This window comes from Uloborus diversus, chromosome 2 (assembly GCF_026930045.1).
Source record: "Uloborus diversus isolate 005 chromosome 2, Udiv.v.3.1, whole genome shotgun sequence".
NCBI classification, from domain to species: domain Eukaryota; kingdom Metazoa; phylum Arthropoda; class Arachnida; order Araneae; family Uloboridae; genus Uloborus; species Uloborus diversus.
Window position 1 is genome coordinate 12,142,652 of NC_072732.1, and position 23,195 is coordinate 12,165,846.

The 23,195-nt window shown below is 35.9% G+C and overlaps 1 protein-coding gene across 1 annotated transcript in view; it reads right to left on the bottom strand.

The window, feature by feature from the left end:
* Window positions 1-23,195, bottom strand: part of LOC129217733 (muscle M-line assembly protein unc-89-like) — a 42,814-nt gene that overhangs the window by 12,918 nt on the left and 6,701 nt on the right. The window contains exons 3-12 of the mRNA XM_054852069.1: window positions 22,317-22,489; window positions 21,939-22,044; window positions 16,225-16,403; window positions 14,984-15,107; window positions 13,235-13,416; window positions 10,468-10,582; window positions 8,298-8,476; window positions 2,813-2,927; window positions 1,031-1,212; window positions 451-565 (exon numbers count right to left, since the gene is read on the bottom strand). Of these exons, the coding sequence (XP_054708044.1) occupies window positions 451-565; window positions 1,031-1,212; window positions 2,813-2,927; window positions 8,298-8,476; window positions 10,468-10,582; window positions 13,235-13,416; window positions 14,984-15,107; window positions 16,225-16,357 (1,145 nt within the window). The 5' untranslated portion in view covers window positions 16,358-16,403; window positions 21,939-22,044; window positions 22,317-22,489. The remainder of the gene's footprint in view (window positions 1-450; window positions 566-1,030; window positions 1,213-2,812; window positions 2,928-8,297; window positions 8,477-10,467; window positions 10,583-13,234; window positions 13,417-14,983; window positions 15,108-16,224; window positions 16,404-21,938; window positions 22,045-22,316; window positions 22,490-23,195) is intronic.

The window sequence follows — 23,195 nt, forward strand, 5'->3', positions numbered from 1 at the left end:
TGACATACCTGTATTGCTTAAATGAACAAAAGAGGTAACAGTGATTTATGGTTGAGCTGTCTCATCACCAATCTCACCGGGAGCATAAAGACTCATTTATTTCAGTTAACCGAAAAAGAAATTTATTGATATGGCCATAGTTTTCTTCGAAGCATAAAAAAGTATTAATTTACCAACATCACAATAAATTTTTTTGCGTTATTAGTTTCAAAACTATGCGGCGAAATGCTTTGCGTATCTGCAGCTCTTCTTTTCCTCTGTCTTTGCTCAGTTATGCCCATTCCGTAAGTGGAAATCTTCTAATAACGACGTGCAGCATAATTTAAAACAAAGGTGTCTTAAGGTGCACGATCATCTACTACCAAGTCTACTTTTTTTCAGATCGTGGGTTCGATTCAATTAAACTACAGTTTTTAGTTACATTTCAGAAATTAAGTCGTTTTACTTTACCATTTTGCAGTGGGTTTGGGTTTCCCAGCGATCTTTACATTGTAGACCACATCTTCTCCTTCTGTGACTTTGATATCTTTTAATCCTTTCTTGAAGGAAACTTTCTCCTTATTTTCTGTTAACAAATTGGGAATCGAATTAGTCAAAAAGAAATGCACGATAAAAAAAAAAGTTATTTTCGACTATTTTGAAAATCGAGGTGCAGCTGTAAAAAAAATTCAAGTTTTAGCTAGTGAATCAATAACAGCATGAGAAACGATTAGGCAAGAGATTATGAAACAAATAGTTTTAGCAGCCGATTCGAGACAAGGGAGCTATTTGAATAATATCTTTAGTTTCTTGTACTGAAGAAGGGTTTCTTTGAGCTGTTGAGACATGTAACAGCTGGGTTTCATCAATTACAATAATTCTGTTAGTGCAACTCAATAAGTTTTTCCCGTAAGAGAGAACTGCACCATTTGTATCCAAATTTTAAAAAAATAATCTTGATTATGCCCATAACATTTGAGAGTCATTTACTCTATCTTGATAGTGAAAGAAAAATAAAACGAAGTTTGACGATGAAACTACTCTAAAGTACCTGTGATTGTCGTTTTGCTCGTCGTCGTTTCGGATCCTTCCGTGTTGGTGATGGTGCACGAATATTCACCGGCGTCTTCTTTGGTGCACTTGTGGATGACGATGGTGAGGGAATCTTCCGCCTCCTCCTTCCTCTGCTCCACATGCTTGCCGTCGATGCTCAGGGAAGCTCCGTCCTTGCTCCTGTTCGAAAAAACTCCGGATTAAGACACAGTTCCTCAAAGTTTTGACTTCATGAAAGTTGGAAAATAATCAATTTCCTGGTCTTAATACATGTGAAGCTTATGGTTGCTAAATGTAAGTATATCGAATAACATGTTTTGAGTAAAAGTTCACATCTCTGTTCCGCTAAAAAGATACTAATTTCAATAACTTTTCCGGTTTTGTTCAAACCAGTTAATGGTCCCCATTTCGAAACTCGCCAACAATCACAGGTTGATGGCCTACTTAAGTATGGCAGCCATGTCTTTCAAGATACGTCTTTGTAAAACAATTGTAACTTTGTTCAACAATACGTCTTTGTAAAACAATTGAGATACCTACTTTAACAGCTACACGCTTCATGCATAAAATTTTTATAATTAATCTTGAATGTCAGTTTTTACAAGATCACGGGCTGTTTTTACAGATATTCTGACTTACAGTAGTTGCGTAATTGCATTCAGTTCTTTTGCTCGTGAAAGAAAACATTCGAGTTATTTTACAAAAGAGGCGTTAAACACTTTTAAGCAAGCGTAAAATAATTTGGGAAAACGGCAGGGAAAAATAGCATAAATATGTACGGGTTTGAAAGGTCCATTGCTTCCTTATGAGAGATTTTTTCTTAGACTATGCTTTTCGTGTCAAATGTTCTTTCGGATTTATATGCTGTCTCATATTATACGATTGTCTGTACTGATTTTGGTCCATGCCATTAACCCACCCAAGTTAGTCATATTTCATCGGGTGTCACTGAGTTGCTGACTAATCAATAAACATCATCTAACGTCAATCACATTCCATCTAATCTGGATGTTCAGCTTCTCAGCGTCTATGAAACAAATGGCGTCTTGACACTATTGGCTTTACTGCGAAGAAGTCATCGAAACAAAGCCTGTTAAGAAACGCTAGAATTGACATCCTCTGTCCTATTACCAAAATAGTCTTTGTAGTTTGATTGTATCGAATGTTCTGTGTCGACGAGCTGTGGATAGTAAATATTGTGAACCTTAGACAGGTCAGTTTCTTTGGTAGTACATGAGCGACCCGTTCAGGGCGGTCATTCCAAACTCGTCAGCTTGCGAGATCGAGATTTTCGCTCACGTGATCGGTTATCTACTCGAACTTAGCTTGCGGCTAGGTGAGCGAGAATCGCGATCTCGCAAGCTGACGAGCTTGGAATGACCGCCCAGGTGGCCATAATTTAAGACACAAATCTGCTATTCTTGGCGATCTCTTCAGGAGCATTTATATAGCACTTATTTCTGTTTGCCGAAGACGAAAGTGAAATTTACTGTTTGCCAGGGAGGAGGGGGTATTATAACGTGCTCTTTTCTTGATATGATTGGTTTCAACAAAATATGATCACCTAGACCTCGCACTATCACTTTACTTACCTATATCGTTAATAGCAATGGTTCATTTCAACAATGGAAATTTTCCCAGAACTGTTTCTGGTAATATAAGCAAAAATATATATAAAGATAATCAACTAACAAATCTGATTTATCGCTGATGCTGTTAGATTAATTTAAACACTTTACAGATTTTTAATTATTTCAGAAACGTATTCTTTTTACTTTACCATTTTGCTGTGGGTTTGGGTTTCCCAGCGATTTTGACATTATATACTACATCTTCTCCTTCTGTGACTTCGATATCTTTCAACCCTTTCTTGAATGAAGCTTTCTCTTTCTTTTCTGTGAAAAAAAAAGTGGAGTTGCATTACTGAAACAATGTGTAGGGGAGACCGGGGTTAGTTGTTACACGGGGTAATTTTTTACATTCGAATTTAAAATTAACCGCCAGCAGAAACTGACTTTCCTTGCACCAAGAAGATAGCACTCACCCATCTGCATTCCCTGACAATCACTGGAGTGCTTGCAGTCCCGTAACAGGGACAGTGCTCAAGGAAAACGATTTTTTGAGTCTGGAAGTAATTTTTCTTTCTGCTGTTATTTTTCTATTTGTGACGAAGCCGTTGCATTTTTCGGATTGATTTCTATACCACGTGAAAGCCTACATTTTCAGGTAAGTGCTAACATATTTAAAAGTATTGTACAAAGATATAGTACCAGTAATATGTGCCAAAATTTGAATTGGTGTCATATGGGGCAAGTTGTTACAGTTTTGTTGGGGTTAGTTGTTACAAGTAACAACTTGCCCCATGCAAGTTTTAATTTAATATTATGTTTTCCTTTTAAAGGTGATATGGTGGGGGACTATAAAAACCAAGACGGACAGGGGCAAAACTTCTAAAGAAACATATCTGGGTGTGGGTAAAGAAGTAATGGCAGGTAGTTCATTACGAAAGGCAGCCGTTCAATACGAAATAAATTTCCTGACAATACAGAGAATCTGCAGTAAGATGAAAATTGGTGGTAAGAAGTATTTCTGATCTGTTTCATTCCATGATTTAATTCATGTAAAATACTGCAGTTGGATGACGATAATAATAATAACAATAATTCTGATTTCTTTCATTGTATAATTTAATTTATTGTTAATGTGTATGGTTGAATAAATAATAATAACAATGATACTAATAATAAATAATGTATTATTCGAATATATAGGTCTTTCTCCAACGCTGCAGACAGTGTAGAAGTGAAGACGGTTCACAAGCGGAAATTATAAGTCAGCACCACTTTAACAGATACACCAGTAAAAAATGTTTTTCAAGCCGAAGCTGGGAATCAAAAATCCGTGAAAAGGAAATTGTCTTTAACAAAAGAAGAAATCAACAGACACACAGACAAAAAAGTGCATAAAGGTGCGTACAAACAGTGCGTCCTTCGGATGAAGATGACGAAGACTGGTTCTGCATAGAGTGCTTTAAACCGTTCTCAGAATCCAAAAAACAACTAAGTGGCTTCAATGTCGTAATTATGATGAATGGGCACATGTGCTAAGTTTGATAAATTATATGCTTGTAAAAATTGTAATTTGCGCGCTCGCGGACAATGTTTATGATGATGATAGTTTACAGCAAAAGTCGATAAAGAAGTAAATCTGTAAAGCCAAAAAGGTTTTGATTTTTAACGTGGTTAAGAATTTTTAAAATTGTTATAGAATAAACCACAAAATGTGAAAGATACATTTTATTACTTACATTTATCCCATGCAACAACCAACCCCATATAGTGTAACAACACGCCCCATGGTGGGGTAAGTTGTTACAATGTACATAATTCGAAAGACTTGAGATATTTTGGAGTAGTGGCTTCTAATTATTTTTAAAAAATATGTTATGAATATTAAACAATCTAGATGCATTTTAAAGTTTAAAGCATGTGAATACTTTAAATAGTTTGGCGTAGTAAAATATTGAAAAAAAAAATGTAACAACTAATCCCGGTCTCCCTTATCCTTAAAACAATTAAACAATTACTTTCGGCACATTTTAAAACTCATTTGCAATTATTCTTTTTTAAAAAAAAATAATTTTTAGCGAATGAATCAGTAACAGTTTGGAAAAGGATTTTTGCGGGAATTGCTATGAAATTAAATAAACCCAAGGAATAGATTTGCGGAGAAAAATATATAAACCTCCTTCAATGTTATGGAGAGTCACATTAAACGCAAGGAAAGGGAGCTTAATTTTATCGAACTGAAGAAGGGTTTCTTTAGGCCTTTAAGACACGCAAACGCATGTTATACTCTCATTGCAATTAACATTTTATCAAGCGGAATTTCTTTAATTATTACTATACTTTACGGCAAGAAATATAGGACACATCAAAATAGCAGGGCAAAGTGAAATGGTGCAATATTTCCATAGTTTGCGGCACCACCTATCCAGCAATATTTTAACTATGTTCTTAAGCAAACAGTTTATTCCATTTAAAAGTCGGGGGGGCTACGGGGTAAGAAACTGCAAATTGTGATAAAATTATGAAACTCGGCATGCTTGTAGACATTGTATAAAAAAAAATTTTAGGAAGGGGAGGCATTCCGAAATCCCTCCCCCCAAAACCCCCTGGCGACCATTTTTGGTCCAAAACCAAAAACGGCGATTCTTTTTAAATTTTCGCTATTATAATTTTTTAAATCATTGGTTGTGTCGTTCCATGGATGTTTATTACATTTTTTATTATTTAAAACTCTAAAAAATGTTTAATTTCAGAAATAACTTCACAATAAGTGGTATTAAAAAAAAATCGAGATTTTTAAATTGTGAGTTCCCTGAAGTGAATTTTCCCCCCATAACAGAATTACAGGTTTCTGAATTTGAAGATACATTACATTAGTGTTATATAAAAGTAATGTTCCATTTATCCGAACTATAATTGCCCGAACTGTCCAATTATCCGGTCATGATGCCCCTTGTTTTAAATGACCGAGCACGCATAATTGAAACTATTTGCGAAGGGATAATAGAATAAGGACTTGAAGAAAAAAGGAAGTAATTAATTTCAAGACAACATAATTCTAATAGAAAGAAATTTAAAGTTGAATTTTAACTTATAACAATGCTGGAAAACCTCTTACGGAAGCCAAGAGTGCCAAACAAACTGGTAGCTAATATAAAATTAGCACAGACCAGGCGAGTGACCGAAACAATGGTACGGTTCAACTTGAAGATTGAAGACAAAGCTTGGTATATTCAGTAAGTTACCTCTAATAAGCACGAAACTGCAGTCCTCGGCTGGATATGATTGAGCTGGCGGTGTATTTCATGTATTTCTGCTTTAGTCCTGGCTAATATGCGTAACTTACTGAATATACCAGCCTTGCCTTCAATCTTCGAGTTCAACCGAACCATTGTTTCGGTCACTCGTCTGGTCAGTGCTAATTCAGTATTAGCTACCAATTTGTTTGACACTCTTGACTTCCTTAAGAGGTTTTCCACCTCCAGCTCAGTCACTCCTATGCCGGGCTGATGAGTGCTAATAAGCACGAAACTGCAGTCCTCGGCTGGAATTGACTGAGCTGGCGGTGTATTTCATGTATTTCTGCCTTAACTCTGGCTATAGGGCGGTAACTTACTGAATATTAATATTAGGCATGTTTTGGTTTTATAACAGTTTTATCAAGTATACATTGCGCAAAGTAAAATAGTTCGTTTCTGTCACTAAATTATTGGATCACTTACGTATTCATTCATTAATTCATTTGCATTCCTTCACTCCACAATTCACTTATTAATTCATTCATTCACTTACTATTTTCATATTCTCTTACTATTTCATTCACTCACTTATTTTTTCTCACACATTAACTAATCTATTTAATTATGTATTCATTTATTGTTTCATTATTTATTCATTATTTATTCATTTGTTTATTCATTTGATGAAAACAATTTTACACTACTCAGGACCAAAAATGAATCAGATTCGGAAATATCTATTTCTGAAGCATTATTTGACTCGCTAAACTCGAAAATCACTATAAAAAAAGTGAGACTAGTTCTAGTTTTCAAGATACAGAGCCAACTAGGGTAGTAAAACCTCACCAATGCTCTTTTTTCCTGGTAGATAGAAGCACCCCCCGATGGGACTGACTGTCTTCTAAACTTTGAGCCCTAGTTGGGATGGAAAATCTCACTTCATAAAACTGAAATGGATATCAAGAAATCTAAATTTTGAAAAGTGAATTGCTGAAAGTGAGCCTCTATACTGTCCGACCACGGATTGTATGGAATTTTCAAACGTCCAGACAAGACGAATCCATCTGAATGAGGGGGAAAAGTAAAAATTTGATGCCGGTATTCCTCTCATTTGAATGAGACTGCTTCTGCAAAAGCTGGCATCGCTAAAAAATAATAGATTCGTCCACTTCCGGCTGTAAAACGGATGTTTGCCTTTCCATACAATCCGTGGTCAGACAGTAGTTGATCCACCCATTTCTGCTTCCACTCATGCTCATTCTGCTAGGAATAATGAAAAATTTCGTGAAAGCTGTGAACGAAGGTATTTTTCCAATACCTAGTCCTTCAACTACGCACAATTATGAAAATTACTGTGTTTGAAAAAAAAAATTGAAAATGAGGGGAAAAAAACACCTAGAGAGCTTTTAAGGATTTATTACAAGTATTTCTAAGCAACAGAGAAGACGATAACTAAAAACAGTAGGACAAAAAAAAAGAAAAAGTTTTTTTGTTCTCTTCCTCCAGGATATTTGCTTAAAATCTGAAGCTAAGGGCGATGAGCATAAAGAAAGACTTCACCAAGATATCTTTACAATGGAAGGCAGATATCAGGGTCATTGAGCTGACTTATTAGTCACCAAATGCTGCTGAACTATTACAAGAGATGGTCCTTTTTTGACGTACAAAAAAGCAATCGAAATTAAAGCGTTTACAGCAGTAGGCCAAAATAAACCGCTGCTTTAGGGAAAAAAAAACATTTTTTAATGAAACAGGACCTATTTAAAAACATTTATTGCACAGGGCTTTGTTTTGGGGTTTTTGCGTATCTTGAAAACAAGAACTAATAAAAAATAATTCACTACCATATTTGTTTTTCTCGACCCAAAATTAGTAGAAATTGACTATTTAAAACCAGGATACAGACAAACAGTTCCTTTTTGTTGTGTAGTGTAATCAAATAGTAAATATTCCAGCGAAAAAATATTTTACTTTCTATTTTGCCTCATGCAAAAGTGAAAGTTTTCCACTTTTTTTAAGGTAAAAATTTATTGTTCTAAATAATAATAATAACTCAATGCATGTTTTAATAGCATGAACTACATTGTTTTTCTATAAGAATTGAAGATTTCAAAGTAAAAATCTGATTTATTTATTTTTAAAAAAGAAAAGTTATCTTAACTATTTCACTTAGAACCCCTACCTCAGGAAAAAAAATTAAGTTAATGTCCCATTTTTGATCTTAAAGTACTTAGAATTATATCAATGGAAAAGCTCAAATTACTTCCAATTATATCAAGATCTAATTATGTGTATGAACTTTATAAGGAATGATGTCATAACTTTTTTCATTTCACTATTTCAATTATATTAAACAATTACTATTCCGAAAGTGTATGCGGATATCAGTCGATACCAAGTGGTTAGGAAGAGTGTGATGCTAAAGATCAAGCATTGTTGTGCCACCGGTCTCATGTACCTGTGACTGTAACTTTACTGGATGTACTGTCAGAGCCTTCGGAGTTGGAAATGGTACATTTGTATTCGCCAGAGTCGTCTTTTGTGCTTTCGTGTACTATTAGCTTCAAAGTTCCATCTTTTTCCAACTTTTGTTCCACGTGTGTTCCATCCGCTTCAAGGACTGATCCGTCCTTAGCCCTGAAATAGAAGAGCTCATGAGATGTTTTTGAAGAATCAGTATAACGTCACTCCATTCAATTCATGGACAGTTTTTACTTCCTTTTACAAACGAGCTGATGTGTGCATCACATGACTTCCTTTTACTCCAATTTAATGTCATTTCCCCATTATTCGCTATTTTAATGTGATTCAATATTTATTCTCTAAATATCACCAACAATGGCCAAATTGAAACCAAAAAAAAAGAAAAAAAAACTCCGCCAAATTTGTCGCCAAGTTGGCGACAAAACTTGGCGACCAAAAGACTGGCGATATATCGCCAAGTGTCCGACAAATTATAACGCCACTTGAGTTTACATCGAAATTAACAATGATTTCCCCCCAAAAAGGTGCAAAAGACCCCCTTAGGAACATCCGAAAGCAACCAAAAGGGGAGGTGCGCAACTAGACCCCACTACGAGTCTATGTACCAAATTTCAACTTTCTAGGACATACCATTTTTGAGTTATGCGAGATACATACGCACATACGCACATACATACAGACGTCACGAGAAAAGTCGTTGTAATTACCTCGGTGATGGTCAAAATGGATATTTCGCGTGTCTATACATTCTTAGGCACTTTTCCGCATGTGGTCGAATCGAAAAAAAAACTCAACATTCATTTGGGGGTGAGCAAAATGGAAATTAAGGGCGATTTTTGAGTGAAAATTTTTTCGCGAATACAATACTTCCTTTTTTGTAAAAGGAAGTAAAAAGGAAGTATTGTATTCGCGAAAGAATTTTCACCCAAAAATCGGCCTTAGTTTCCATTTTGCTCAATCCCAAATGAATGTTGAGTTCTTTTTTCAACCCGACCACAGGTGGAAATGCGCCTAGGAACGTACAGACACCCGAAATATCCATTTTGACGATCCCCGAGTTAATTACAACGAATTTTCTCGTGACGTCTGTATGTACGTATGTATGTACGTACGTGTGTATGTGTATGTCGCATAACTCAAGAACATAATGTCCTAGAAAGTTGAAATTTGGTACGTAGACTCCAGCTGGGGTCTAGTTGTGCACCTCCGTTTTTGGTTGCATTCGGATGATCCAAAGGGATCTTTTGCCCCTTTTAGGAGAGAAATCATTGTTAATTTCGATGCAAACTCAAGTGCTGTTATAATTTGGGAGACGCTTGGCGATATATCGCCAGTCTTTTGATCGCCAACTTAGCGACAAATTTGGCTTTTTTCTTTTTTTTTTTTCCTTAAATCTGGTTTCAATTTGGCTACTGTTGGTGATATTTAGAGAGTAAATTATTGAATCATATTAAAACTGCCAATAATACCAAATAACTGCCAATTTTTGGTTTTTTTTTTTCTTCTTGTTTGTTCTACATTGAAAGCTTATTTTAGAGCTTTATAAGAGTTTGAAATTAAAACATATTTTTTAACAAAAAATAGCAAATAGTTTTACCGTATTAGATAAAAATTTGCTAACTATTTCTTTAGCTATATCTTTACTAATAATAACGCTAAAAGTCTGGATCTCTGTCTGGATGTCTCTGACACGCATAGCGCCTAGACTGTTTGGCCAATTTTCATGAAATTTAGCACACAATTATTTTATATCATTGTTGGCGTGCATCTGGAAGGGATTTTTCAAAAATTCGATTTTGTTCTTTTTCTATTCCAATTTTAAGAAAATTTTACCAGGCAAATTATCATAATGTAGACAAGCGCAAATTACCATAACGTGGTGGACGAGAAAACTATCATAACGTGGAACATGGGCGAGCAAATGAACATAGCAAATAGGCGAGAAATTCGTCATCTATTATTTGTAAATATACAAGCTAACCAAATGACCTCCTAATTTTCTACTACGGGCAAAGCCATGCGGGTACCGCTAGTAATGAATATTTCCGGAGCTGTATTGGACACTTTTCGCGCTGTTTAACTCCTCTGTACTACTAGGACAATACAACGACAGCAGCAATCAAATGAACACTGATGAATCTCACCATTTTACTTTTGGTTGAGGGGTGCCATCGATTTTGAGATCGTAAATGATGTCTTCTCCTTCAGTCACCTCGACGTCTTTCAATCCCTTCTTGAAAGATGCTTTTTCTGTTTTTTCTGAAATTGAAAAAGAGAAAATAAGAATGTAACTGCTGGGATCATTATCCTGCTGCACTAATTAACACCAGAAACTTAGTTAAACCATATTTTGTAGATAAATAAATGTCCATAGACCTTAAAAAATTGTGGAGGCCAGATCACGGGTGCACTTGCGTCCCCCTCCCCCCTCCTCGGCTTTAAAAAAAATAAATATTTTTTTAATTCTTAAATTTTTTTAAATAGTTATTCGTCAGTAATAAATAAAATTAAATTCATTTAAAACACAGGACCCGCTACAAAATACTTAAACTACTAAGCAAATCACGAAAGATATTATGTTCATGTCCATGATTGCCGGCAGGGTGGTGCACTTTCAACCCCTGACTCTCAAAATTAAAATTTAATTAATCAGATAGGCAAAAGCTAAAATACATCACGAAAATTATTTTCGCAGTACGCTTACCGGAGCTGTAGTACCCCTCCCTTGCAGCACCGGTAAGAGGCTGCTAGGGAGGCACTTTCACCCCCTGGCTTTTCAAAATAAATAAATAAATTTTAAAAAGCAATATTAATCTATTATTTTTCATATTAATATTATTTTAATCTTGTAACTAATTATTTTGAATGAGTAAAATTAATTTTATTTTAAGCAAGGCCTAATTACAAAAGTGCAAAAATATTGTGATCAGAGAAATATGTAAAGATTCCTCCCTTCCCCTCCCACACATAAAATTCTTTTTTTTTTTTTTAAATTCCAAGCATGACGCACAGAGAAAAAAGAAAAATAAATAAAAAGTTAAAAATTATTGTCTGAAAAAGTGAGGGAGCCCGGGCACCATCTGGCCCCTCCCACGAGCCGCCACTGTCCATAGATTTAAACTTGTCTTGCTTATGGATAAGACTAGAAAATTTCGCAACTTATATTAATGTAGTCTTAGTGGCATAGACACGTTATTTGAGATTCGGTTATTGTCTTTCTTGAGTTTTGACAGAATATGGGCAGTTCAACTCTCAAACTACATGCTTATGATCTGCTCAGCTTGGTCTTTGAAGGTTGGGGTATTGGGGCTTGCGGCTGCTGTCCATGGATGAATGCAAATTGAAGAATTTGTCTCTTATAGACCGTAAGTCAAAACTTTCAAAAATGGACTTTTTGACACTAAAAATAGCAGCTCATGCCTGACAATACATCTATAATAAGAGAAATTCCAAGCAACGTATCGAAAATCAAGGCTAAAATTCGTGTTTTTCTCCTAAAAGAGTTAAGTCACTAGTGGGGCATTCCACGGTATTTTTGACATTTATGTAGAGTCCGTAACGTGACCTTTTTTGCCCATAACTTTTTAATTTATCGTTTGATTTGCAAATTATTTTAATTTGAGCTGGTGTGTTGGTAGGAAAAGATCAAAATAAAATAATATGCTAATCAAACAGTAAATTAAAAAGTTATGGCAAAAAACGCCACGTTACGGACTCTACTTAACTGTCAAAAATACCTTAGAATGCCCCTAGTATATTTGAAGCAAAAGTTACTAAGTCCAATTTAACGAATTGCAGCGCTATTTAAGATTACCTGGTTAGCCTCACGGGGGACGTAAGGGAAAAGCTTCTCCCATACAATCCTTTTTAAATAAAACTAAAAACAGCATGAAACAAGCAAAAAGAAATGCGACAATTTGAAATTACTTGAAGCTTTGTGAATTAATAAGCTGCATGAATGTTGCTATTTCTTCTCCTTCTTCTTCTTGTTTATCTCTCTGTTCTGAATTAGATCAGATCCATGAGGTTGTTCGCCTTAATCAACTTCAAGACAGAAGCGGGTCTCTTCAGTAGATCCTTGCGTACCAAACCAACACAAAAAATCAGATGTTGTGCAGTGGCCTCTTCAGTGTGACATTTGGTGCAAATTGGGAAAGTCCTATTACCATGGGAAAATCTGAGGGTTTTTAGATGACCTGTGCTCAGGCGAGCCAAAGCAGTTTGATCTCTCCTGTCACCCTCAAACCCAAGGGAAGCACCAGGACTTTCGCAAAAATACCATGGATGCTCAGGAGGACATCTCCAAGAGCTGTTTATAGTAGCTAAGTTCGCTATTTCTATGAATATTTTACAACGTTACACATAATGCTAACATACGTGAAAACATAGATAACAATGAACCAATAGCATTGTTTAACAAAGATTTAGGGAAACTAACTACCTCCCAAAGTTGTGTACTACATAAATTTTTGCTGTATTTACATTCAAAAAAGAAAAAAAATGGATTACAACTTTCAATTAGAAGCGCTGTACCAAACTCTGTACCTCATTACTCTCCTGTCGTTAAAATACCACTCAATCTATGGTGTAATTAAATAAACGATGAAAAATCTCAAAAGTTTTATGAAAATTAGTCGATTGAAAACCTGTTTCTTATGCTTCAAAATTCTATTTCATTAAAAAAAATTAAAAAAAAAAATTAGTTTTGTTTACTAATTTCACAAGCTCTTCATGTTTCTGCATAAGTGAGCGTCATTACACTACTTTTCCCTAACTAAATAAATAATGGCTCGATTGATTTAAAATTAATAATAGACTTTTTATAAAAATGACTGAATTTTATTTGAGTGCTTTATAAGTTACGTCACCTGAAAAAAAAGTATTACACTAGAGAACTGTTGCTTGAAATACCTGTAACAGTAACTTTGCTGGACGTCGTCTCGGATCCTTCAGAGTTGCTAATGGTACACGTGTATTTTCCCGTGTCTTCAGTGGTGCTGTTGCGAACTATCAGGCTCTCAGAACCGTCTTTTTTCTCTTTTTTGATTTCTGTGTGTTTTCGGTCAATTTTCAGATCTTCCCCGTCTTTGGTCCTGCGTGTGAAAACAATCAATGTCAAAAATGGTTGTCAAATGAATGTCAAAAACCGTCTATGTTTTCCCACATAATTTGATTTTAATTTTCACAAAGAAATATCTGAATTGTATTTTTAATCGAAGTGTTCGAAAATAATGAAGAGTTATTTTTTATTCATTCAAACTCAGTGAAGTTGAAGATCAAACTCTCTTGAAAAAAGGATGTAGTAATTGGAAGCATAAGTTTACTATATACAACAAAAATTTGAAAATTTGTCAAGTGTAAAAAATAAGTATTTAGCTGGAAAAAGAGCGAATCCTTCAACGGTTAAATTAGTAGAAACATATAGACAACAAAAAAAAATAGTATTTGGAAGGAGGTAGGAATTTGGTGGTTTGAAATATTTCTCCACCAAAATTTCAATTGCGTAGCATTTTGATAACTCTTTTTTTTTCAAATTAAAGAATAATGTCTTTGGGTAAAACTCGATAGAAAATTGACTTCTTTCGGTTGTGCAAAATAGAAAAACGACTGAGTGATTTTTTTTTATTTATTTGATCTTTTCCTTCACTCGCCCATTTTCCTCACCTTCTTTCTTCAGTGACGCTCATGAGTTTCTGACCTCAATTTTAAACTAAATCACATGGAGCAAAATTAGAGCTGTTTCTCAAAGTTAATAACTCATTACGTATAGAGTAATATACCTTTAATTTTGACATTACAAAAATACCGATTTTGGTGCGGTATATCCTATCAAGGCTCTTGCGCCATAAAACCCAATAGAATTTAGTCTTTGAGACCGTTTAAGATGCCATGGGTTTCTAACCCGGATCAAAATTCACATCACATGTACTATGACTATGCCTGTGTCGCAGAGTTAGTCTTGTGACTTACAGGATAATTGACCTCAACAACTGACTTTTATTTTTGAACATCATCAACTATGAGACGGTGTAAATACAAAAAAAAAAAAAAAAAAAAAAAACAATAACTCGTAATGTTTTACCTTTTCCTGAAAACTAAATCACGGTGTGTAGTAAATCCTATAGTAGTTATTTCCGTGTCTAACTCAAGCATTTAGCACATATTCGGGGAGAAAACAAGGGAAAAAGCAACGAAGGCATGTTTTGCAAAAAACCGAAACCATTACAACCTTGATCGACTCACAAAGTTATTTATGCGAAAATAAAACTAGTATTAAGTAGTACATCCACAATTTTTTAAAAAAAATAATACCGTCATCCATTAGTTGTTTTACAAGCAAAATGATCATACAGCCATGTATTTATTTTCCATAAACTTTGACTTCAGTTCATGGATAAACAAATCATATTAGAGAAAAAAGAAACTTCTATTTTGCTTCGTCATACATGTAACACATTCTGAAATGTTTCGAAAGTTTAGGTGTCATTAACTCGCAGAAGTTGTCTACTATTACCACCTACTCTACTATATCCGCTCCCCAAAGTTCTCAATGCCTATCAGTATTTAACTTAACCAGACCAGAAACCTCGGGGCAAATAATACATGTTAAAGTAGGCCTATGACTTGCAGTATGTATTATGCACATATACGTATACGTACCATTTAATTGTTGGTTCTGGGTTACCGCTAACTTTCACTTTCAGATTGATGTCTTCTCCTTCCGTTGCTTTCACGTCACTTAAGCCTTGTTCAAACTTAGGACTCGTCTTCTTGGGCCCCTCCTCTGCAAATATAAGTTGCATAAAAAGAAGTATTGCGCAAAAATGTCAAACATTTTTATCTGATCGCCGTTTCAATCAATGGTTAGCTACTTCAGATGACTGGATATAGTAAAATACCTTCCGGCGTGGAGAAACAAATCTAAGATGATTTAGTGGCACATTTACGAAGGATAAACCGTATGTTTAAAGTCGGGAGTTGCGATTTTCGTTAACATTCGCTTACATTACAGCCTGCAGTTAACGACAACCACTCCTGAACTATCCTGCTGTCCTCCTGCAAGGCCAAAAAATCTAATTTCAATGAAAAATCCTCCCCCCTCCCATGAGGGGTTTTCTTTTCACAGTTTGAAAATAGCTGAAATGAGCAGGTTTTTCGGTTAACATTAACGGGCGCTAAGCGGCCCCTTTAAAAAAATTTAGTTAGTGTAAGGATGTCAGTAAAAGTCTTTATTAACCTTCAAAACAAGAGCCTGAGGTCGAAAATAAACTTTAAGTCGAGAAAATAGTGAAAACACTTTGAAAAAAAGAAACATTTAAAATTCAATACTTGTTGGAAAAGAGTTCGGGCTGTTGGGCTCTCACGATACAAAATTTCTCAAAGAGTTCCCTTTTTCCTAGAGTACTCAAAGCCAAACGAGTAATCAAAGGATCTTTTACACGCCGTATAATCATTCGACATGGGTGCTGACGATTTTCTATGTTTCGAAGATCAACCACTTGGACTGCGGATTCAGTACCCGGGACTAAAGGCGAAAGAGGCCAACTCCTTACCTCCACGCCACTCAGCCGACGGTATAATGTCATATAGAAAATTCTTAGCCCAAGATACTGTGCTAAAAACAACTACCAATAAACGTTTAATTAACTTAGAAGCTCAGAACAAGTCCCATCTTACACAGGAAAATTTGCTCTGTTAAGTGGTAAGAAAATGTTAAATGTGCAAAATATTTTTTGTATCCAAATTAGCAAATCTTTAAATATCCTTTTCAATAAATATCTCCCGTAACTTTTCCTTTTACCTCTAAAATTTCCGCAACTAGAATCTATTTTACTTGCAAATGAACTCTTTATTCGAGGTAAAACCAAAGTGTTATTTTCTTTAGCATGCTTATTGCTCACCGATGATTGTCAATCGAGCCTCAGTGCTGTCGTCACCATGGGTATTGCTGACGTCACATCGGTACGTGCCAACATCTTTCTCGCTCACTTTGCGAATGATGAGTGTGTGCACACCGTCACTGTCGTCTCTCATAATGACACGTGATCCATCTGCTTTTAGTTCCGTATCATCTTTACTCCTGAAAGAAAGGCAATGGAGCGATAAATCTAACTGCTTTACCCGTATGCCTAAAGCAGAGAAAATTCATCTAAGGAAATGAGACAAAAATCGAACACATCTATATTTTAAGCTATACGCTATCCTGAAGATCATCGTTTACTGAATGGTTTATAATCTTACTAGTGGTACCCGCACGGCTTTGCCCGTAATAGAAAAAATTTAAAAGTCTTTTGTTACGCCTGTATATTTACAAATAATGTATGGTGAATTTTCTCGCCAATTGGCTTGTGCCCATGTTACGGTTCCACGTTATGCTAATTTTGTAATTTACTCGTCCATCTTATGATATTTTTCTTCTTAAAATTGGAATAGAAAAATAACCACATTGAATTTTCGAAAAATCACTTTGAGGTGCACACCCCCATGCTACAAACTAACTTTGTGCCAAATTTCATGAAAATCGGCCGAATGGTCTAGGCCCTATGCGCGTAACAGAGATCCAGACATCCTCCTGACAGAGAGGCTTTCAGCTTTATTATTAGTAAAGAAGTGAGAGTTGGTCGTCCAGTTTCATTGCTTATGGCTTGGAGGAATAGACCGAAGCACAGACTTTATGTTCATTCCGAACCTGCTCACGTGGTGCAGCTGCTAGTAATGTACCTTACGTAATAAACGAACAACGGAAAGGACGGCACACGAGCCCAACATTGTATGATCAGCCAACTCTCCTAAATTTTTCATCGAGTCAATGGCCCTGAAGTTCCTGAAGTAAAAATGCTTCTGCTCTGGCTACCTTAAAAGGATGCAAGACGGCAGTGGAGGCGAATAATCCTTATGTCAGCAGCCAAAGAATGATTTTATGTATCTTATTTGCCGGTCCTTCAGCTCCGAACCCTTCAACTTGAAGAGCTACACTAGATTACATGGGATATACAGGGTGAGGCATGGGAATCTCCTTCTTTGAAACTGAAATAAAAAAATTTACGTACCTAAAAATTCTTTATTATTATCTGTTTCCTGTCGCACATAATGGGAAATTATGCTTTACACTGTTTTAAAAACAGTATCTTGTAAGTGTTGCTCTCCTTTGTTAATACACTGATTCAGTCGAACTCGATCAACGAAGTTTTGGCCAACTCTTTGGAGCATGTCGATCGGTGTAGTGGTAGTCTCGGATCGGATGAGATTCTTTAGATCCTCCAGGGTTCTTGGACGACCGTTATAAACCCGCGACTTCAGACCACAGGAAATGGTCACTGGAAACTAAATCAGGCGAGCGTGCAGGCCGGTTTAAGTCTCCACTCCGGTCGAGCGGCTGTTAGAAAAATACGCCTTCACAGTTGTTGTTGTTGTTTTTAATCTCCTTTTGGTCTGACGGAGTCAGACCAAATCGATGAAGCCGTTGACCCTTATGAAATCTGACACTAGCAGTGGACTGTCGAATATGTCGTTCCAGTCCAATCCCAGGCAGCTCAAGATATGCTGTGGTGATGGCAGGTCTTGTTGGCATTTAGGGCAGATGGGGAACCTCTTGGCGCTTCCAGAGAAAGTGAGACTTTTCAGATGTCCACTGGCGAGGCGAGACAGTAGGGTGTTGGTCTGCCTGTCACAGGGAAGGGCAAGAGATTGTCCTGACCTTTTGCCTTTGTACCAATTGTGAGATGGAGGTATTAACCATTTCCTTTATTATTGACTTTTTGCTTGGAGAACAGTTCTAGATAGGTGAGCTCCAAGGGGAAAGGTGTTGGATGGGCAAGACTCTCTTTGGCAAGAGTATCGGCCAGCTCGTTACCATAGATATCGATATGGGAAGGGATCCATTGAAAGTGGACCTTATGCTGAAGGCTATGAGCTTTACTTTACGTAGGATTGATAGGCTAGTTTTGTCTTCTATGAGGGAACAGTTTCTGAGGTGTTCATCTATCCATCTTTCCCAGCTAACACTAACAGGCATGGAGCCAAGACAGACCTCTACCCTCGGGTGCTCCAGTCTTTGGACAACGGTGGCTGCATTTTTCTCCCATGAACATGTTGACGCCTCCACAGTAAAAGCGTGATGCTGTCTGGACCAAAGCGTGATGGCAACTGATGGCATGATGTAACAAAACTTCCCATTCCGATTTTTCTGTTGAGACTGTCCCCATTACTCTGTGATGCTCCACACTTTTTGCGCGCCAAATTCAAAAAAGGAAGTTCCCGCGCACCACCCAGTAGTATAAAGGAATCAATGAAGTTTGAAGGAGGGGAAATATTTTCACTATATTTGAAAATTGGAACATACCTTACGGTCAAGGAACATATAGCAGAAGTGTTCCTTTAAACAGAAGCTCACTTGAGGTCCAACTGAGTCAATTGTCAAGTTATCAACAAGAACATAAGAAATCTTTACCAATAATAAAGCTGAAATTCTCTCTGTCTGGATGTTCGGAGGATATCTGGATCTCTGTGACGCGCATAACGCCTAGACCGTTCGGCCGATTTTCATGAAATTTGGCACAAAGTTAGTTTGTAGCAAGGGGGTGTGCACCTCAAAGCGATTTTTCGAAAATTCGATAGGGTTCTTTTTCTATTCCGATTTTAAGAACAAAATTATCATAAGATGGACGAGTAAATAACGAAATTATCATAAGGTGGAACCGTAACATGGGTACAAGCCAATTGGCGAGAAAATTCACCATACATTATTTGTAAATATACAGGCGAACCAAAAGACCTTTTAATTTTTTCTATTACGGGCGAAGCCGTGCGGGTACCGCTAGTAATGCAATAAAAACTCACTAAGCGTTATAACACTAAAATCATTCACGATTAGGCTTCCACCTGCACAACCGAAGACCACGTCGTTGAACAGTTATTTGATGCGGTTTTGAAGGCCCTCACCCAAAACAAAAAGCATAACCTCAGAATCTTCACGGAAGATTTCAATACACGATTGCTGCCAAGCATTCAATTGGACACGCAGTTAGTCAATTTAGAGAAGGAATTAATGATGAAAAAGGACACGAACTGATTGAATTTTCAAATTTTCATTATGTGACAAATTTTATAATACGACTTTATTCTTCAAAAGAGGAAACCAAAGAATAAATGATGACAAGTCTTCTCAATAGATGTACAAGTGAAAAAACTGACAAGAAGTATTATTTTATAGATTGTGCAGTGAGAAATGTATTTTCTTTGAAAGCGAGCAAACAAGTGTCCATTGTAGGGAAAACTGAAAAAGAGTAAAAGTTAAAAAACAGTAACTTCAGCTTGAACTGAAAAACAGAACTATGTAATTGCAGAACTATGTAACACAGAGTGTTTCAAAATGAATAGCGGGGTTTTAACATGTTATAATATTTATTACACCAAACTTACAGCCACAATGGATATATCAAATGAAAGAGAAACTCAAACAGTTTTACATAATAGCCTACAAGTGTTCAATGTGAGCACCATTCGGCACACGTCAAGACGATATGCGAGTTCTTCCCAAACTTTGATGAGTGTCTCATTGGTAATTGCTGCAACAGCCGTTTCAATCCTGCTCCTTAATTCGGGAAGGTCGGCTGGCAGTGGAGGCACATACACACGGTCCTTAATAAACCCCCAAAGATAGAAATCACACTTCGTTAGATCGGGTGACCGTGGAGGGCATGGGAAACAAGCCCTGTCATTAGGCCCCTTACGGCCAATCCAGCGGTCGGGTACAGTTAGGTTAAGCCAATCGCGTACCTCATTATGCCAGTGAGGCGGCGCACCATCTTGCTGAAAGATAAAACACAAAACGCTTTCTGTTCCTTAGTAGCCATCTTTGCTACAAGCGCTTTCTAGCGGATTGCAGCAGAAACATTCCACGCGCATGCGCACTCATGCCAACAAACAAAAAACTGTTTGAGTTTCTCTTTCATTTGATATATCACTTGTGGCTGTAAGTTTGGTGTAATAGATATTATAACATGTTAAAACCCCGCTATTCATTTTGAAACACCCTGTACTATGTGAGAAACAGTTGCAGCAGGCATTAGGAAATGTAATTGGAATATGATCTAACAAGCTGTTGAAAAAAATAGTTTTGAAGAAAGAAAACAAATAGGATGCTTGCTAGGAAAATAATTCCTGCATTAAAGTCAAGGAACGAAAATCCGTCGGGGTGCACCAAAAGCGATTGTCAAGTGTTTTGGAACAAACATTAAAAATTAAGGGAACATTGGAAGCATTCATTGGAACATTGGAACGCCATCACTCTTTAATAGATTTATGAAGGGATGAAAATTCTAAAGATCCGGCTACATATCGTTGCCTCAGAGCAACATCACATCACACCCGAGGGTCCCCTGTTCCTATCACAGTAGTGACTTGCCCAGATTAGGGACCCTCGGGAAGTCGCAACCTTTTTTATTTAATTCCAAAGTAACAGAGTAAAGAATTTAGAAAACAGTAACAGAATACGGAATATAAATAACATAACACAGAATACAAATAACAGAATACAGAATTTTGAACATTTTAAAATTTTAACATAAAATATAAAATACAACAGATATAATATAAATAACAATTTGTCAATACACTATGAAATGAATACTAGGAAAAAGGGCCTACGAGGTACTTTGGAATAGAAATCCTTCTGAAGACAATAATTCGAAAATTTCATTCATTCTCCGCGTGTTGTGTGGGTGAGTGATTGCTTGTCTAATTCTTTCTCAGAGCAACATTACGACTGTCTTACTGTTGCTCTGTCTGAATAAGACATCTAAGCTCAGAAGTAACAGCAAGATATTCTACTGTTGTTCCAAGGTGACTATATATATATATATATATATATATATATATATATATATATATATATATATATATATATTGTACACATGTAGGAGTGATAATGTTTCTATTTTATAATGTCGTGAAAACGTAAAGGGCAGTACCTGCAAATTTATCAATTTTGATTTTGACACATATTGTACTGTACTGTCCGACCACGGATTGTATGGAAAGACAAACATCCGTTTTAGAGCCGGAAGTGGACGAATCTATTATTTTTTAGCGATGTCAGCTTTTGCAGAAGCAGAGTCTCATTCAAATGAGCGAAATACGCGCATCAAATTTTTACTTTTCACTCTTATTCACATAGATTCGTCTTATCCGGACGTTTGAAAATTCCATGCAATCCGTGGTTGGACAGTAGCTTTGTTGCACACGCTAGCTTGTTTGGTATTGCTGAGAGTAAAGCATGAAAAAAGCCGTTAAATTCCAGCATTTGATTGTAGTTGAAGGGGAATCCAAAGTGCGTTTCTTCAAATACCTCAAAAAAGCATTGCTGCAGGTATTGCCTTCTACTTTTCCATGGCAGTATACGCATTGATACACTGCACATATAAATAACGCATAATGCCTTTAAAATATGAAAATAACGAAATATGTTCAAAAATTTATGAAATTCGATTAAGCAAACCATAAAAATTGGTTAAAAAACTGACGTACAAATCATGAAATTAAAGTACTGATAATATAATACTCTCTAGTATATAATTTCCAACGATTTTACAAATTTCATGGGTTAGAAACTCACCATTTAATTTGAGGAGCTGGGTTTCCTGTTACTGTAACTGCAAGAATAGCCTCTGTGTCCTTTTTAACTTTTAAGTCATTCAGCCCTTTTGCAACTGATGCTGGAGCTGAAAAAAAGAAAGAATATATGTTCAAAATGAAAAAAAAAAACTTCTGATAAGGATTTTTATAATTTTGACTTTAATTTAAACTTAACGTAATACACGAAACATAAAATTTTAATTATTAAGCAAAACGTTAGTCCAGAACTAAACAAGTTTTGCTTATTATAGGAAAAAGAGTCAAAAAGAAAGTAATAAATAGAAACAAAATCTCGGCAAACAGACGTTTACTGACTTAACCGATAAACTGGTAAAATTGAATATTGAAATTCATTTACCGTTCACTTGTAGCGCGCCAAAGCTTCCTTGACTTCCATGTGCATTTTTTAAAATACAGGAATACGTCCCTGCGTCCTCCGCTTTTGCATTTGTAATCTTCAACTTCTGAATTTTATCTTCAGACGAAATTTTGATTCGGAATGTGCCCGTCAGTGGTTGACCGTCCTTGCACCTAAACAAAGACAGAACGAAGCATCAAGTTAGAACGAAAATTTTTGAACAAATTCCTAATAATGTTCATAAAATTTCCTGTCCACATTTTTTTTTTTTTTTTTGACCCTTTGTTGTTTCTGTACTACACTTCTTTCTTGCGAGTTTTCTTTTTTTTGAAAAAAGTTGTTTTTCTGATACTCAAAATCATTGAAAAAAATTTTAAAGTGCAATCAATTGGTGTTTAAAAAACAATTTAAACAATTACAATTTTAATCACATCTTGCGACAGAAGAACCGACCCAAAAATTATTTTTATTTTAGAAACTCAAATTTCTGGATTATTTTTTTTTAAACTAAGGTTACAGTTTTGAATGTTTTATGAAATGTAATAATATCTGTATTTTTGAAATTCTTTAGAATGATGATTTTGACGAGCAGTTAGTTTTGAAACAACTGTAATAAACTACTTACAAAATATTTAAAATGCAAATTCCTGATTTATCGCAACGAATAGATTTTTTTGACTTTACGATTTAGCAAATTTTATTGTATATTAAGGTGAGAGGATAAATTTCAGAAAAAGAAATGTACTTTTGTAAAAACCACGAGAGTTAATATAAGCTTGGACATGGGTGATAAGGATGGTATTTTCGTTATAGGTACATTAAGATTAATTTTCAAACTTTTCCGCCAAACTGATCAAAAGAACAAAGCGCTTATTTTCT